Below are 16,593 nucleotides of genomic sequence, written 5' to 3' on the forward strand. Positions count from 1 at the left end.
GGAAAACTTTTTAAAGCCTCTAAAATACCCCAAGTCAATGTACATTTTTTCAAATATCTCTACTGTACTATGTCAAGCCTCCAAAAAAGGCTACATCTAGTGGCCTAATGCAAACACAGCTAATTTTCCCAACATTTTTCCACAGATTAAAGTGTGATGTTCGTACACGGTTCACTAGTTGGCACAGTGCGACAACTCTCACCTCATGCCACAGGCACGTTACGACACAATTCTACAGCCATGCACAAGATCAACTAAGCTCTGACAAACAGGACTCCACAGCTTTTCTCACCTGCTACGTATTATCCCAAAGTACATACAGGAAAGGTAAAATATCCAGGTACTGTATAAGTACAAAGCAAGAACATGCACTACAGAAATGTTAAACACCGTCAAAGTTAATAGAAGGCAATTCAAACTTTTGAACTAGTTAGTAGCATCATAAACATAAGATTTCATAGGAGGACAGAACAGGCCTACATTCCACCAGAGTTTTCAAATTAACTCAGATTATCCTTAGTAGAGAGTCATTTATAAAATACATTGTTTTAGCTAGTTAGTTGCATTCTCCCAGGCTTGACTCTATATCCAGTGTTCTTGCAGAGAATCTCTACGTCTGAGTGGATTAAAATCTGCATTCACTGCCCATGAAGAACTCCTGCAAGTTACTACTTTTGTCCATTTTGAGAACAATAAAAATCTTTAAGAACCTGAATTAATAATGAGTGATGGATTTTGCACATCAGCCTGAGAATGTAACTGCTTTCAAGTAAGCTGGCAAAGGATGACTAAATAATTTAAAATTGTTCTCATATTTATGTATATATAATTCTTATTTAAGAAAAAAGTATTTTTGAACTTCAGTCCTGATGTGAATATTTTCTTTTCTACTTACGAATCTTACAGCAAATGAACCAAAACCAGTGTTCTTTGGAGTTGTTCTTACACCATAAATAATACCATACACAGTGCTGCAGTCTGTCACCTTTACCTCGATGTGAAATAAAAATAGCACATCATGTTCTTAATCTAAGGGGTTTGTAGAGCTCTATTCAACAAAATAGTTCCAGAGCAAAAAAGCCACACAAAGAGGTGTGTTCGAGAGGGTTTTACTTTAAAAACTGTGTGACCAAATGCATCTCTAATCCAAGACTATAGAAATTCATGCCAAATTTAACAGCAGTGTGGATTCATCCAGCTAAACTAAAAATGAAGCTCTTCTATCAATTTGCGTCTCCCAATTAGCGTCCTCGATATTTAAGTATAAACATGCTATGAAGATTTTCATCAAATCAGCTCCAGATTAAACATCTCATGTGAATTCTGCCGTGGCTTACAAGTTATAGCAATCCTGTTAATCACAAGAAAACAAAAGGCACCAAGAAAATACCTACTCTTCCCCTCAAACAAAATCGTCTGCACCAGGAACTGGGAGAAGCATTCAGGCTGTTATTCTAGGCCAACACGGTAAGAGATAAAAGAACAGAGGAAGTATAAAAAAAAATAAATTAAATGTTAGGATAAATGAAAGAAAAAGTAACCTGATTTGTCTGATATATGATAATAAAGTGCAGTAAAACTTTTAAGTAAGTATTCCTGTTCAAACGTAAAAGTCAGTAGCATCCATCCTTTGCTAAACCACTTTATAAAGACGATCTGGCTCATGTCATACTAGAAGGTCTCTACTACCGTATTTTGTGGTGTGGGGGTTTTTTAAACATTTTTTTTAAGCCTTTTGGAAAAGCAGCTATTGCCTGTAAGATATGACAGCTATTTTAATTCAGTCCCTATGATATTATGAAGAGCCAGAACAGGAAGCATTTGTCTTCACCACTGTGCATAAAGGATAAAGAAAGCAACATCTCTGTAAAGGCTCATCACGCTACAAAGTTTAATAATTCATACTCTATTTCTTGAGTGCTTCATTATTTTTTGTGCCATAAAAGATGGTCAGCCAGGCTTCTGAACCAGTAAAAAAGGCTGTAAGCATAAGAAAACCAAAGAGAAAGGTAGGGTATGTTTCCCCATAAAACCCAGCTGACACAAAGCTTCCAACCATGAAAGCTTCACGAGGCTGCTGGGCACTTTTCTTTAGTTCCACCACAGGCCCAGAGAACTTCTCGGGCATTTTCAGAGGCTTCAGGTTTCATATAAGCCTATAAACTACCAGCTGAAGATGCAAGTAAACTCGATAGTCAAAGGCTTCTGCTTAGCCTGAAGAGTTTTTAAACCATTACAGAGAAAACAAACAAACAAAACTAAAAACAGACCAAAAAAAAAAAAAAAAAAAAAGAAGAAAAAACCCAAACCCACCACACCATAGTGCTCTCTCTAAAGTCCTGCAGTTCTTTCTGCAGGCCTTTCCTTCACACCACTCCCTTATTTTGCTAAGGTTATCACAAAACAAACAAAAAACACACGTTAGGCTTGAGTTCAAAGAGTTGTCTCTCACTACTGCCAGTCTAAGGTAGGGAAAAAAAAAAGAAGGTGCTTAAAAGGAAGTAACAGCAGAAATATTCTCAGATACAGATGCCTTTAGCACACAAGCCCAGAATTGCTGTTAATTCTGTACAGGCGTAACACAAAACCTATTGCCAGTAAGCTTTGAGTAGTCCAAAAACTACCCCCAGATTAACAGTACCTGAAGTCTGATTTAAAGCAAACATCAGCCCCTCCAACAAACCTGGATTTGTAAGTTTAAAAGAACATTTTTAGACATGCCTAATAAGTCTTTCTTTGGCAAAAATGAGCTTATTTTCTTTTCAGATCTGCGAAACTGGATTGTTAAGCTCCCCTACACGTTTACAGACACCAAAAACCTATCTAGAGCTTCAGCAAAGTCAACAGGCTGCAAGAATGAGCTATAACTTTCTATGCAAATGTGTCCCCTATATTCTTCATCACTCAGCCAGCTGAGGCAAACAGCAAGCAAATGACAGAAAGCAAAGAGGAAAAACCAACCAGTGACTATTAGGTAGCCAGCCCCAATTTTAGTTTAACTTTACACTATTCCCCTCCCTCCCCATGTTACCTCAATTATCCGGTTGTCTACAGGCATCGTAGTGCTGACCATGTGGACATTTGGTGTAGACGTGGATCGCTGTCTTTGGGAAAGGGAGCCCTCTGAGGAAGGGTTTGATGTGTTGAATGTGAAAGCATGAGGTGTAGAATACCTGTGCTGGGAACTGAGAAGGAAAGAGAGAGAAAGGGAAAGTTATGGATATTTTTTAATCCTCTAGCAGTTGAAAAATACTCTGCAATGCAACTTGTTCAAATGCAATTCGGACAGAACTCCAAACAGAAAAAGTTGGGACTTACATGCTAACTAGACTGTTGAGTCAGCTGAATCATTACCAGTTTAATTTGGGAAATAAATTTAAAAACTTCAACATGATCTTACCAGTTCGCACACTTATTGAGCGTGTTTAATGTAAGTCTGTTTCTGCCATAACAAAATTCACCTCAACACTCATCAAATCACATTTAATATATTGATAAAATCCTGGCTCTGCTGGATTAATTCAGGTCTGTGAAATTTACACAAACTCATTGTTTCAAGCCTGTAATGCAGAGCTTAAAAGCTTCTTTCACTGCTAAACCCTGAATTTGTAAAGGTTTGCAAGACTGTTCAATGGGTCGCACAGAACAGCCAGCAAGGAAGTCATGAAACCCAATACCAGTTAAAAGGAGGCCAACCCTAAAATCCAGTTCAACAAAGACTTATAAATCACAGCCAAGGCCACTCAAATCGTATTTATCCCAAACCACACAAGAATCTTAACTGAAATCAGCCCACCTTAACAAAAAACTTGGAAAAACCTGTCAAGTTAATGCGTCATTGTTCAACCATACTGGAAATAAGAGGGCAAAGAGAACATAAAGTCAATTCCTGACGCAGTTCCCACTAAAATCAATCAATAAATAGATACATAGAACCATTTGCAAGTCAGCTACATGCTCTGTGCCTCACTCCTGAATAGGCCAAGATTTTTCAAAGGGATGCAGAAAAACCAAAAGATGGCCTGCCCTCCTCAGTCTCTAGAATTTCAAGGAAGAGAATACAGGCTCAAATGTGGCTCAGAAAACAGGCCCCTTTGAAAGTAAAGCAATTTTTATTCCAGCATTTAAAACTACAGGAGTGTTCTCTTTAGGTCACAGAATTTTCTTTAAGAGGAACATGTTTTCAGTTTCCACTGTTCTCTCTTTAAACTCTTACCTGTCATCATAACATCAGAACATCACTTTAGTTTCTGTATGCAAGTCATGCAAAACGAGTCATGAACCCTTACAAGTATACTACCTGATCAGATGAAATGAAATTAATTCACAAAAATACCAAAGGGAGCCTTGAATTTTCTTAGGCAGGAAAACGAAGGTCTCCAGAAAACCTTTAATACCCTCCCTTAAAATCTTAAGACTAAAAATTAAAAATACAAAATCCCAAATCAAAGTTTTGCTTGAATCTAAGAACCAGAAAGGACACTATATATTATCTGTGATGAAGTGGTGTTGCCTTCTTGCACATTTATCCCAACCTTCTATAAATGATTGTTCTATTTTTTACAAATTGGGATAGTTTTGGGTTTGTTTTGTTTTGGTTTTGGTTTTTTTCTAAACAACTGTATTTCCCAAAATAGAAATGACAGGAAATACCAGCTTACCTAACAGGTATCCGGGAGACAGACTCCCGCATCCGTCTCATTGTCAAGGGAGGTAGTGCAGGGACACCACTGTCACTGATATTTGAATTTGGGAACAATCTGAAATATCAACAAAAACAATTACAAATTCAACTGCTACACTACCTCCTGTACAATGCTCTTGAAAGCTGAAAATTTAAAGGGCTGTTTCTTTTCAGCATAATTACCTTCATGAATGCATTCCTATCTTTACATAATAATTTTCCTCTGTGTATGGTACGACTAAAAACTACGTCTTCAGACTCCCAAAGAAAATTTCCATGAGTTCTCTCTAAACTTAAGATACAAATCTTTTTACATCAGACTTCAGATTTTCCTCAAAGAGTATTTGAGACCAAATTTTTCAAGTTCTGTTAAAGTCAGGTAAGCACCAAGTGGCACTAGACATCCTACACTCTAACAACTAGTCAGTATAAGAAAATGCATAACCGTATGACCGAGTTTAGTTATAAAAACATACAATTGCTACATAAGACACATAAAATCAATTATAAGTTTTAACACTTTTACATAAAAGGACTACTCCTAACATAATGATTTTCAACTTTTTCTAATCGATATTAGGAAAGTCTTATCCTTTATCAGTTTTCTCACCCTTCCATGCATTTTCAACAGGGTGACGAATTTGTGGTAGTTCTGAACCCTCACGCATCCAACAGCTAAAACACAACTAAATCGTGACCTTTCTTCCTTCTAACAAAAGTACTATATGAGAAGAATTACTATGCCTTCCTACGTTGAAGCAGAGGGAATTATAGCACCTGCCTGGTCATTCAAGATCTCTGTTTGCTTGTCCCAGAATATGAAAATGTACAGCAAGAACAAAATGCATTTAATGTAAGTGGCCTTCACCTGGGAACTGACAATCTTTGCTGGCTGTTTTATGAAATCAACACACACATTCCCTATATTGAAGAAAGTGATGACACTTCCCAACAATCCACATTTATCTCTATCACAAGAGATTAAAAAAAGATGCTTGTCTGTCACAAAGAATCACTATTGAAAAGGAACAGTCCTTACAAGAGTTGCCTGATATTGCTCCAGTCGACACACATGGTTGGAACTTTGGTGCTGCAGTGCTCGTGGAATTTATAACCGCATGTCTGACACCGAAACCCATTTAGCAGAAACTTCTGACAGATGTCACAGAAAGCAAGTTTTAGAAACGTCTTCCGAGCCTAGAAAACACATTAAATGATTAATCCAAGCGACCAGCTTCTCTTCACTAGCTCGGACGAACATCTCCAGAGCTTGACATGAATAAATCCCAGGTTAAAATGTTATCAGTGCCCCCAAAGTGCTGCTGAACTTAAAACTACACTTGGCTATTCCTGCATATATTTCCAGTTTGGCTGGAAACCTGGAAAGCTTACAAACATTTAGGACTTTGTTCACCTGATTATTAGAAAGAAAGAAAAGGAAAAATGTTTTGTCAAATTCAAAAGCACTGTTTTGTGTTCAGGAAGGTGACAAGAATTGGGTGAGCCAAGAATTGGGGTTTTTGTTTGATTTTAGTATCACCAAAACTGAAGAAGGATCAGATTGTAAGAACTACCTCATTATTTTCATTAGCCAAAATGTTTGTTGTGTGTTTGAGTAGCCAACACGCCTAATGTAAGAAATAAATTCCTTAGTAAATAAAATAGTTCAAGGCATTTCTACTTTATTTAAATGGTATCTAACATTTTTTTACAGCTTCTCAAATACCAAAAAAAAAGATTAAAATGAACCAAAGGGTTTCTTTCTCCAGAACACATTGTGGAGGAAGGCTCGAAGTCTGAGCTTCTTCCAGATCTGGAAAAAAACACTAGTTTTCTGCTGACCAAATGCAGAAAATTTTGCTTCTGGTTTTCTAAAAATGTAAAGTAGAAGCAAAGCTATTGTCAGGGTTTTTTTATATTAAACTTAACCTTTCTAATGGATGTAAGTGATAATCCCTTACTTCTGCCACTTGGTACAATATATTTCTAGCACAAAATAGAGGGAGCAGGGGTGAAGGAATCAAATCATCACTTCCAAAATCCACTCCCTCTGTTTAGGAAGTCAAAAGGTAACTAATGCCTAAAATATTCTTTGACTGAATATGTGCTTCAACTGACATAATTTTTGTCAAAATCCAGATGAGGAAAAGCTTACGAAATTGTGTGTGGTGAGCGGAACATGATCAAGAAAGTCCACTTGCAGTTCCTCTCCAATCAAGGAGGCGGCATCCGTATTCCAATCCAAACGCACTTTTTTTCTGAAAAAGAGAGAAAATGGGGACAACAACATTACTTAGGAGGTAAGAAATCTGGCCTAATCAATGATCTATATTTTGTGAGTTTTATTGAGTAAACTGAAAACATACAAAAAAGTGTGGCTAACCTCTCATACTGAGCTACATTTCAGTGCCTTTCACTTAAGTAATTAGAAGCAACTCTTCACAGAGTTTCACCTCTTTTTCTGTTTATTTTTTAACATGTAAGTCATTTAGATACATAGATTATTTGAAGTAAGACACCTAGAAGCTGTAATGGAGTCACAGAAACACCCTGATAAACAAAACAGAAGAAATCACGAATGGCAGACTTAGTGACATGAAAGCTGTATTACGTGCTTCAGCACTAAAGTTACTGGTGACCCCAGAATGGACTCAGTTACACAGAGATGTAAACCCACAAATGGCTGCCTCATGATTGAAGCTTAAAAGAGCATTAAGCCCAAGCCTTACGAGGTGTGAAGTTAAATGTATTAACTCCATGAGATACCTTCACTCCCTCAGCTTGTAAAAGAATCATTTGGTATTTAATAGCAGCATCCCCGGTCCTACAAAAAATAAGGAATATCTGAAGTGAGATTTAAATCCAAACATTGAAAAGTTGTAGAGGAACGTAGAGCCTTAAAACTGAGTGCACAGAGGAGGTGGCTAAGAACCACTAGCACTGAAGTTTACCAACTACAAATTGTGAAGAGAAATGCACCTCAAATATGAAGGCATATCACATCGTTTCATCTCGAGTATGACAAAAAACTCTGTAAGATGCTACATGTGCTTGAGGATACCCCTTAATTTTGAGCATTTTTAATACTTAGCTTTACAACAAAAATAAAATTTTTAATACGCAGGAAGCTGAAGGAGTTGACCTAGAGGAAAGTAAAGAAAGCAACATGGAAGCGTTCACAACCAAATCGCCCTTTTAAAAGAAACTAGCAAGAGAGAGGAAGAAAGTATTATTGCCGCTAACCTAAACCCAAGATGTTTACGTTCTCTAGTCATAAGTTTCACATATAACATCACAGGCTCTTACCCTTTTGGTTCCGTAAGAAGTCGAAAAACTGCACAGCATTCTGGCTGCAGACCTCTTACTTTAAGTGCCTTCATAAGACAGTCATGTAAGGTCATCCCATTTCGCACATTCACCTGGCCAAAGGAAAAAAAAATTAGTCTGTAATTGCCATTTTTTTTCTCCTTTTCTTTAGAAGTTCCAGTAAAAGTAAACAACTGCTCCCTTTTGTAGTTAATAAGTAGGTAAATAAAAATTATTTGCATGAAGTAACAACAGACCACTGTGTCTTCCGATTTAACTCACTGCCCAACCGATCAGGCAGGCGTGTTTTCTGCCATATATGTAACTATTTTGTACTTATGCAAAGGAAGCTTTGAAGTTGTTTTATAACTTTTTAATTTCTTACAATTAGTAAGTTTCTGTGAAATGGGATTTCATACAGCACTCACACAAGTAGGTAGCTTGTAAAATAATAGAAATGCAGATAAATGCAGTTAACTTCGGTATAGAAAAAGGCTTAATTTAGGTTTCAGGGAACTTTGTTTGAGACTATTATTAGTACGGTCAGCTCCAGGAAATCTAATAGAAGCGATCCCTCAAGAAGTTTCACTTGAGCTTTAGCCACCATACTTCACCGTAGGTATCCAAGTGAAGAAAATGGTGACAGAAATGACTACATGTTTTATTTCATGCAGGCATCACTGCTTAGGTGAGCCAACTAGACTCTTTTAATGTTAAATTTGTAAGAAAAGTATCTTGCTCATGTGTATTGGAAAAATACAGCACTGAGGTAGAGAAATACGGGTTCTCAAAATACAGATGCGCTGTTTTCAAAATGTGTCCTCTACAGCTACCAAACTGATGACAACACGCTTAACCACAATCAGACCTTTTGTGAAGCCTGGCATTTCTCTTGGCAGATCCACGTCCCAGTGTTAGCACTGGGAACAGCATGACATTTCTTAGAGAAGGTGGTCTAGACTTACCACTGTGCGCTGCTTGTTGGGCAAGAAAACACGAATAGTGTTACTAGTTTTGGAAGTATCTGATATTTTGCCATCATCAGATGCTCGGCGTTGATAACCAAACTGCTGGACAATAGTAGGTGAGATACAGTTTGGGCCATCAAAGACAGAATCCTTGAGTCCAAAACCATTACTGATAGTCTTCCAAGCTCCCTGAATGTGCTCCATTGACGCGCTCTACAAAACAAAAATTGAGAGAGTCAGGGAAAATTACAATATCCTTCCTTATAAAGCAGTATTCTCTCTTCCTGACATGACAGACCTCACAGCCTCTTTTGAGAGCCTTTGAGAACTGCCCCGCCTCCTCCCTTTAACATGATCAACCTACACAAACAGAGCAGTTCACCCACCTCTGCAAAACCAGCCTGAGTCCTGAAAGCATTTGACTTTTGACACATGCACAGATCATGGCTAATATATGTGTAACCCCTCTCACTGCATCGCTGGTGTCACAGGAGCAGTTTACCATCATGTAAATAATAGTCAGTGCCCGAGGAGCCTGCAGAGAGGTGGCGAGATGCTGGCTGCAGGCCAAAGGAACAATTCTGAAGCATTAGAACAGTCTGTGCTGTTAAGAAAAAGAAGCACAACAGGAATTATAATAAAAGACACTAACTGAAGAAATTCCACTTTTTAATCAGTGATTTTGGGGCTTTGGTTTGGAGTTTTGTGGGGGAGAGGTTGGTTGCTGTTTCTAAAGAGTAACAAGTTTTGTGCTGTTAGTATCCAAAAAACCACAGAGCATTTAATAGTATCACAATTCACATAGTATGAAACAGAAAAAACAAACCAATCAAAAAACCAAAAAAACCCCAACAACACAAACAAAGCACACTATGCTCAGTTCCATTCCAACGTAAACCTCTCGCAGTGCAGGGACATGAACAACCCCTCGCATGCTCCCAAGTCAGCAAACAGTACTATTTTTATACACTCAGGGAAAAAGATAAAGGTATCTGTGTATTTTTTCCTCAGCTCTCACAACTCCAATGCAGCTTGAAGTCCAAATTATACTCCAAATGCATCTTATTCAAAATTAAGCAAAAACAAAGTCTGAAACAGTTTGAACAGTGAAATGTATTCCTTGCTAAATTTCGGAGTACCCGGATTCATTCCCAAGCTTTCAAAAAGAACAAAAATAAAAAGGAACAGTGAAAATAAGCACAATAGTTTATTTCCCCCATAAAACATCCTTCTTTAAATATCTGAGAAATTGATGTTCAATAGTACACGGCGTGAGGGCAATTCTTTTGCCACGCTGGCAGATCACCTCCACACCAGTCTGCAGTGGCTGTGCACCCCACCGATACTCCTGATCGTCTCTACGAAAGGGAAAGCAAATCATCTTGAAGCTGCAACATCAAAAAGCAGCCAGGAAATGCTGAAACAAAGGGCTTCCAAGCAATCCTAATTTCGTCCCTTTATGGTACAGGAAAGTCTTAAATTGAAAGACCTACGTTGTTCCCCTGAAACCACTAACAACTTAATTCAGCATATAATACCAAACACTCCTTTACTGAACATCTATGAGTATCTATTAAAGCCTTATTTCATGCACGGTCCTGTGCCTCCTTGGTTGAACCCTCCGATTCATTTCTTCCTGCTCTTTTGTGCAGCACCCAGAGCAAGCGTGAGCGCTTCTCTTATCCCAAACACTCACACGCTTCTGTCAGAGAAAAGACAACACTGTTCGCTACAGTTAAACAGCTAAACTAATGGAATTAATGAAAAAAAACATCTCCACTAGTGTAAAGGGTCCATTTGGGGATGCCCAGAAGGATAAACTTTGAATTTCAGAGTGTTTCACTCAGAGCACAACACCGAAAAGCCTTGGCTAGATCCCTAAGTACTCACCATGGCTACAGACCCCAATGCAGATCTGACTGCTGTAATATCTAGAAAGGAAACACGTAACAACGAACTCAAGGAAAAGGTTTGGTTTATATGAAGGACCTACTTTCACATGCAAACTCTACAGCCAAAGAGCTCCAGGCCTCTTACACTCTCTGCTACAAAGGGATCTTTTCAGTGAATTCACGGCCATTTCTTTCACTGACACCACATACAATGATAACATGCACATCCTCTCCTTCCCTCATCATTCCTGCATCCAGTTGTTCAAGGGTTCAAAATATTTAAACGTCATTGAGATTTAAAACTCAATACCCAACTGAAATCTAATAAGGTTGAGATACTTGGTATTATTTTCTTTTTTAAATCTACAGCACATAAATGACAACAGTTGTACCCTTGATGTAAAAAGGGAACAAGGAAGACACATAGACATTCTGAAAGGAGGAGGCAGGAGTGAAGATAAAATTGAGGAACAGAACAGAGTTCAGCACGCACAAGCATCTACAAGTATGACAATCTCACAATTCATATGCACTGCCCTACTGTCAGCAATCAGAAAGGTGGGGAAAAAAAAAACCCACTATGTACAGTTGTAACAACCTTATTATGCACATGGACAGCTAAAAGAGTAACTAGTTAGATGGTAGCAGTAAAAACAGAGTGGAGATAAACTGTTAGATAAGAGGAGTAAGATGAAACCCAGCCAGCTTGTACGTTTTCCTCCTGACCCACTGTGAGGAATGCTCCTTTACTTCACCTCTCTAGGGAACACATGAGGTAACACGAGAAGCTCAACTGGGTTTCTCTACTGAGCAAGCTAAGATAAGGAATAGCAGGGCAACCATCAAAATCTCCTTGCTGTCACTGCTCACATGACTGGACAACACCCTAACATTACAGTCTTTGTATTTATTATTTTGACAGGCTGACGTTTCCTGAAAAATTCAAGAGAAAACAAGAAATGACCAAAAATTCAAAGTTGCCAAAAGCTAAGTTTCATACCAAAGAAAAGGTACTTCTCTGCTCTAGCGGTGCTCTTTTCTCCAAATCTGAAAGGCCAGCTGCATACTGCAGAAAAGCCTACTAGAGATCACAAAAACCCATCTGGAGGTGGTGGTACGCACAGTCAAAACACAAAGACAGCAGCTGCCATCGGGCTTCTGTACTGTACAGATGTCAGCTGTGTCTTTGATGATGCATTTGGATCCTTCTCTTTCCCAGGATCTTCGCCTCATGTCAGTGCTGGATATTCTCAGGACTGTGTACGTTTGGCACAATCCTCTCGTCCAGAGATGCCCTGCTCTCTCTTGCCATCACGCTTCATCAGTGCTTTTTTTTTTTTCCATCTTTTTGGCTGCAGCGGATGACTGCGTCCCTGGCAGCTTGGGTTCACTCACAGATGCAAGTTGTTCTTTTTCTAGAAAATTAAAGTACTTGCTTCCTCATCTCAGCAGGTAAATTTAAACCACGCCATCTTTGGCTCTCCTTCCTGCTTAAACTGAAAGCTACGGGTCCTACTCACACGCCTCAAGAAGCCACCACTGAAGGGAGATGAGAACCTGGCTCAGACCTGGCCTGGAGTGGACAAAAACCTGCAAGTGGCCTGAGGGTGGAGGAGCAAGGGAGAAGAAAGGGAGGTTTAAAAGATATTTGCAGTCTCCTGGGGAGAGACAGGGAATCGGTCATGAGAAGTTGCTAAACCTGCTCTTGGCTCCCATGACACAAGGACATGCAGTTGGGAAGGTGGAGCTTGCTGAAGAAACAGCAGCAATCCATTGTCCTGCTGCCGACTTCTCCAACTCCTCAGGTGACCCTCGTGTGGGATGACAGGAGGCTCCAGGTCCTCAGAAAAATAGTCCTCAGCTCAGGACAAGAAGAGTCTAATCAAGAACACTTCAATTGTGATCCCACATGGGCAGCCACTGGACATGTTCACTTCTCAAACCTAGTCACTGTTCTTATTCCAAATTATTACCATGGAAGAATGGAGACAGTCATAAAAGCTGCTTCCTAAGAAGTCATTTCATAGATGAATTACACTTTTCCCCTGCCCTCTAGTGTAAGGAAAGCTAGCTTTAAAAAAAATTATATGAATATATACAAACACATCCAAACAGTTCAATGTATTCATAGATATGAGGTAAGAGAATTAGCACAGCAACTATATGACCAGCTTTGAACTGACAAAGAAAATATATATATAATCAACGCACCATAATATTGCACATACACACGACTTCTATCTGGTACACTGAACCCAGGACCGAGCACGGCAGCAGAAGCCAACAGACTGTCGCTGTTTCCCAGGCTAGCGTGTCCCCCTTCTGGCCACCTTACCAGCTAAGACACATGCACGGCACAGTTCACCTTTCCCTGCCCCATAACCTGTGCCCTACCACTAGTTTCTTTATTCGTTTGGGGTCTTTTGCTCCAACCAGTAATTGATGAAAGCCCTTTTTACTGAAATTAATTTTCTCCAACTCTCCCAAGCTCCACATCAATCCATTCCAGTGAAAAGATGTCCAATATGTTTGAAAGAGAAACTTAAAGTAAAAAAGGAAAGACTTCACAATAATGCCTTCATAAATATATAACTCTTAGCTTGCCTATTCCAGAAAAATTAGCTTTTCTCCTTTAAATAAGTGTGCTTCTGAAACATAACCGTTACCAGATATTAGATTTATATTTATGCCATGCTCAAATAATCCATTGCCAGCTGAATGTTTTCATGCATCTAAAATTTTTATTTAAAATTTTTCTTCCTGCAAATCTTCACTTTCATGAAAACGATTTCAAACAGCCTGTCTACAACTTATGAACTACAACAGCAGCAAAGAATATTTTAAGCTATTAAAGTGTATCAGTCCCCTCGTGGATCCAGTACTGCCAGGAAACTTGACACTGATTCATTTCATATTAACCATTCAATCTGAACAGAAAAAAAACTCACACTATTCTTCCACCTGCCACAGGTAAACTGCACACTGTGACCAAGATTGCACTTTTTCATTAGTCCTTTTTGCATAGATTACAGATTTTGATAGTCATTTGAACACGCATTCAAACCAGATGCACACAATGTCTATGCAATGTGCACATCTGACAGTAATGAATTTCTGGAGATCGTTCATTCACATCCACTTGGATCGTACACTCGTATCACTGATTCATATCCAAAAGACACTTTAAGTTGCTTTAACTTTTTCTATGACTAGCAAAAAGTGTTTTGTCTGAACTGTTAAGAATTTCAGTCTGTCTCCCTAAAGAATGCTGAAACTGGTGATGAAGCAGCCTCGGAGTTCACGGGATACAAAGCTGAACTCCTCTGGGTATCGAGTTTAGGTGCCTTGCCTTCTCCTTTTTTTCTGAAGCAAACACCAAAAGTTTTCAAAGAAAATGTAAATACAGTTCCCCCTCCCAACACACACATGCTGCCATTTCTAACCACACAAACCATCAGAAGTCACACTCATGTTTAATGAAATACAAACACAAAAGCGAAACACCACAGAACAAAACCCAGAATCCATTTCAAAACAAACATTTTTGTTAGAAAATATAAGCTTTAAAAGTTGCTTATAAGAAAAATTTTCATCTCTGACACAAAAAAGATCAAGAATACACTTAACTGCGGTCTTTTCTCAGTTCCCCTCCCATGCAATAATTCCCAACTGATTTATATTGCATGAGTGACCACTTGTCTGGTGAAAAAAAGAAACCCACACTAAACAAGTATCTATTGTGATGTACAGCAGTATTTTTTAAAAGTAGATTTTCATAGCAGCAGAAGATAAATATGGATGCACTCCTATATCAATAAACAAAGCTGTGATCCATGTAAACATAAATGCAGGGCAAGAGTTAGGATCAGTCTAAACAACCCGAGCAGATCCCTTCTACACCTACAGGGCTGGCATTTTTCCTTCAAATGTCCTTCATTTTAAGAGATTGACACCAAAAAGCAAGCTCCCCTCTAATAGAAGTTACCAAAAAATTTAAAAATTAACAGGAGGAAGTGTTATTGTTCAGGAGAAAAACCAACCAACCCCAACCAATACTGAAAAATTACACATGTAATTTCTGCCTCAGTTGTTGTGATCTTGGAAGTATCTTTTCTCACCTCTTTCTCCATCTCTCTGAACACTGCATTTCTTAGTCACTACTTCAGCCATTATGCTGCTAATGTAACTTTGAAGTATTTAAGAAAAAAAATTACATTGGTTTACCAACAATTGGGCTCTACGATAAGGTGGGCACAAGCAATACGACGCTCAGGCTGACGTGCTTTCAGATCGATTAATCCTTTGCAAGACTAACACCTTTCTGTATTTAAGAGTAACTTTCAGAGTAAAACTTTGGTTAGTAAGCATCAACCAAGTCATAAGATAATAGTTGGCTGTATTAGGCTGCACTTCGGGCTCTGGTTAGTAGGGATTTGTCACCCAAACCATCTGCACCTTTGGTTGCTTTGTTGACTGCACCGGCTCCAGGCTACTTTTCCTAAACAATTTTTATGAAGACCTGTTTGGTGTGTCCTTTCCACGCAGATCATTCCCATGTCAGTCACCCATTTCTTTCCACATTTAATTTGTATTAAGTTCAAATGCGGAATTCTGTTAAGTTGCCCTACAAAACCTGACTTCCTTCATTAGAGAAACAGGAGCACTGAACACTCTGCTTGTATCTAGAAGAGCACCAAGGGCTATCAAATCCAAATCCTTTCCTTTTCCAAAGGAAAAAAAGCCATCCTAGGTAAAAAGAAAAATGCAGCATGTGTTTCCAAGCACTCAACCAGCACTTTTTAAAAGTTTTAGTTAAGTACTGCTGCTGAGTTTATACAGATTGACAAAAAAAGCTCATAAAATCGCTATTCAAACAGCTATGAAAAGGCAAGTGAAGTACACAAATTTTGCATATACGTTTTGTGCAAGTTTTGCTAAAAAAGCACCAGAACTCTATGTCATGGAGTAAAATCTCCACTTTTTTTTTAGTATGATAATTTATCATTTTTATCTTATAATAAAAATTGCTAGTTATTGAGAGGTGGTCAATGTTTTAACTGTGTCAACATCATGACGACTATGAAAGCTGAAGTGATGTTTAAGACATTCTCCTTTTTTAATCTGGTAAATTTGAATGCATTACTAGAAATCAAAGCATACTGAACACTGCTTTCTTATATCTGATTGTATCACAATCACATTATATTACATTCCTCTCACACTTAGACTTCTTGTTTCTTCACCATAATGTTAAATTCTTCACAGCAGAATCCTCCAAAGAAAGATTTTGAAAGACAGAACTTTAAAGCAGACCTTGCAGGACTATGAGTTTACATGTGTGTTGGCATTACACAGACAAGCAATTTTTTCCCCAAGCCCTTCAATCAACTGTTCATACATTCTCAGACACGTGCCTATTTGCATTCTGAACTTGCTCACACTTGAATTGTTTCAAGTACGGATGAAAGCCCCAAACTGTGTTTACAGTTGCCTGGAACTCATCCACTTTACAGCAACGATGAAAAAGTTACTCACATGTCAGCAATCTACCAAATGCCCTTCCCACACAAGTTCTCAAGGATTACACAAAAGTGACTGGGAATCTCAGCATAAAGAATTCCTGGCTCGGTCCTCCCTCAGTTGCACGTAACGCTGAGGACATACCAGTCCTTAAACCCACCTCAGTTTTGCTGAAAAGGAGCACAACCTGAGATGACATTATTCAAGGAGCTGCTGGGAGCTG

The 16,593-nt window shown here is 38.6% G+C and overlaps 1 protein-coding gene across 7 annotated transcripts in view; it reads right to left on the reverse strand.

Annotated features, from left to right (window-relative positions):
• RAF1 (Raf-1 proto-oncogene, serine/threonine kinase) overlaps positions 1 to 16,593 on the reverse strand; it is a 77,690-nt gene that overhangs the window by 15,794 nt on the left and 45,303 nt on the right. For 4 of the 7 annotated variants that reach the window (XM_065642812.1, XM_065642813.1, XM_065642814.1 and 1 more), the window contains 7 exons: positions 8,956 to 9,171; positions 7,991 to 8,103; positions 6,840 to 6,942; positions 5,724 to 5,881; positions 4,662 to 4,760; positions 3,032 to 3,185; positions 1,395 to 1,454 (listed from right to left, as the gene is read on the reverse strand). In XM_065642812.1, the coding sequence (XP_065498884.1) occupies positions 1,395 to 1,454; positions 3,032 to 3,185; positions 4,662 to 4,760; positions 5,724 to 5,881; positions 6,840 to 6,942; positions 7,991 to 8,103; positions 8,956 to 9,162 (894 nt within the window). In that variant the 5' untranslated portion in view covers positions 9,163 to 9,171. The remainder of the gene's footprint in view (positions 1 to 1,394; positions 1,455 to 3,031; positions 3,186 to 4,661; positions 4,761 to 5,723; positions 5,882 to 6,839; positions 6,943 to 7,990; positions 8,104 to 8,955; positions 9,172 to 16,593) is intronic. The other 3 variants (XM_065642810.1, XM_065642809.1, XM_065642811.1) reach the window with 3 other exon arrangements.

The sequence above is a fragment of the Caloenas nicobarica genome, chromosome 11 (genome assembly GCF_036013445.1).
Source record: "Caloenas nicobarica isolate bCalNic1 chromosome 11, bCalNic1.hap1, whole genome shotgun sequence".
Classification (NCBI taxonomy): domain Eukaryota; kingdom Metazoa; phylum Chordata; class Aves; order Columbiformes; family Columbidae; genus Caloenas; species Caloenas nicobarica.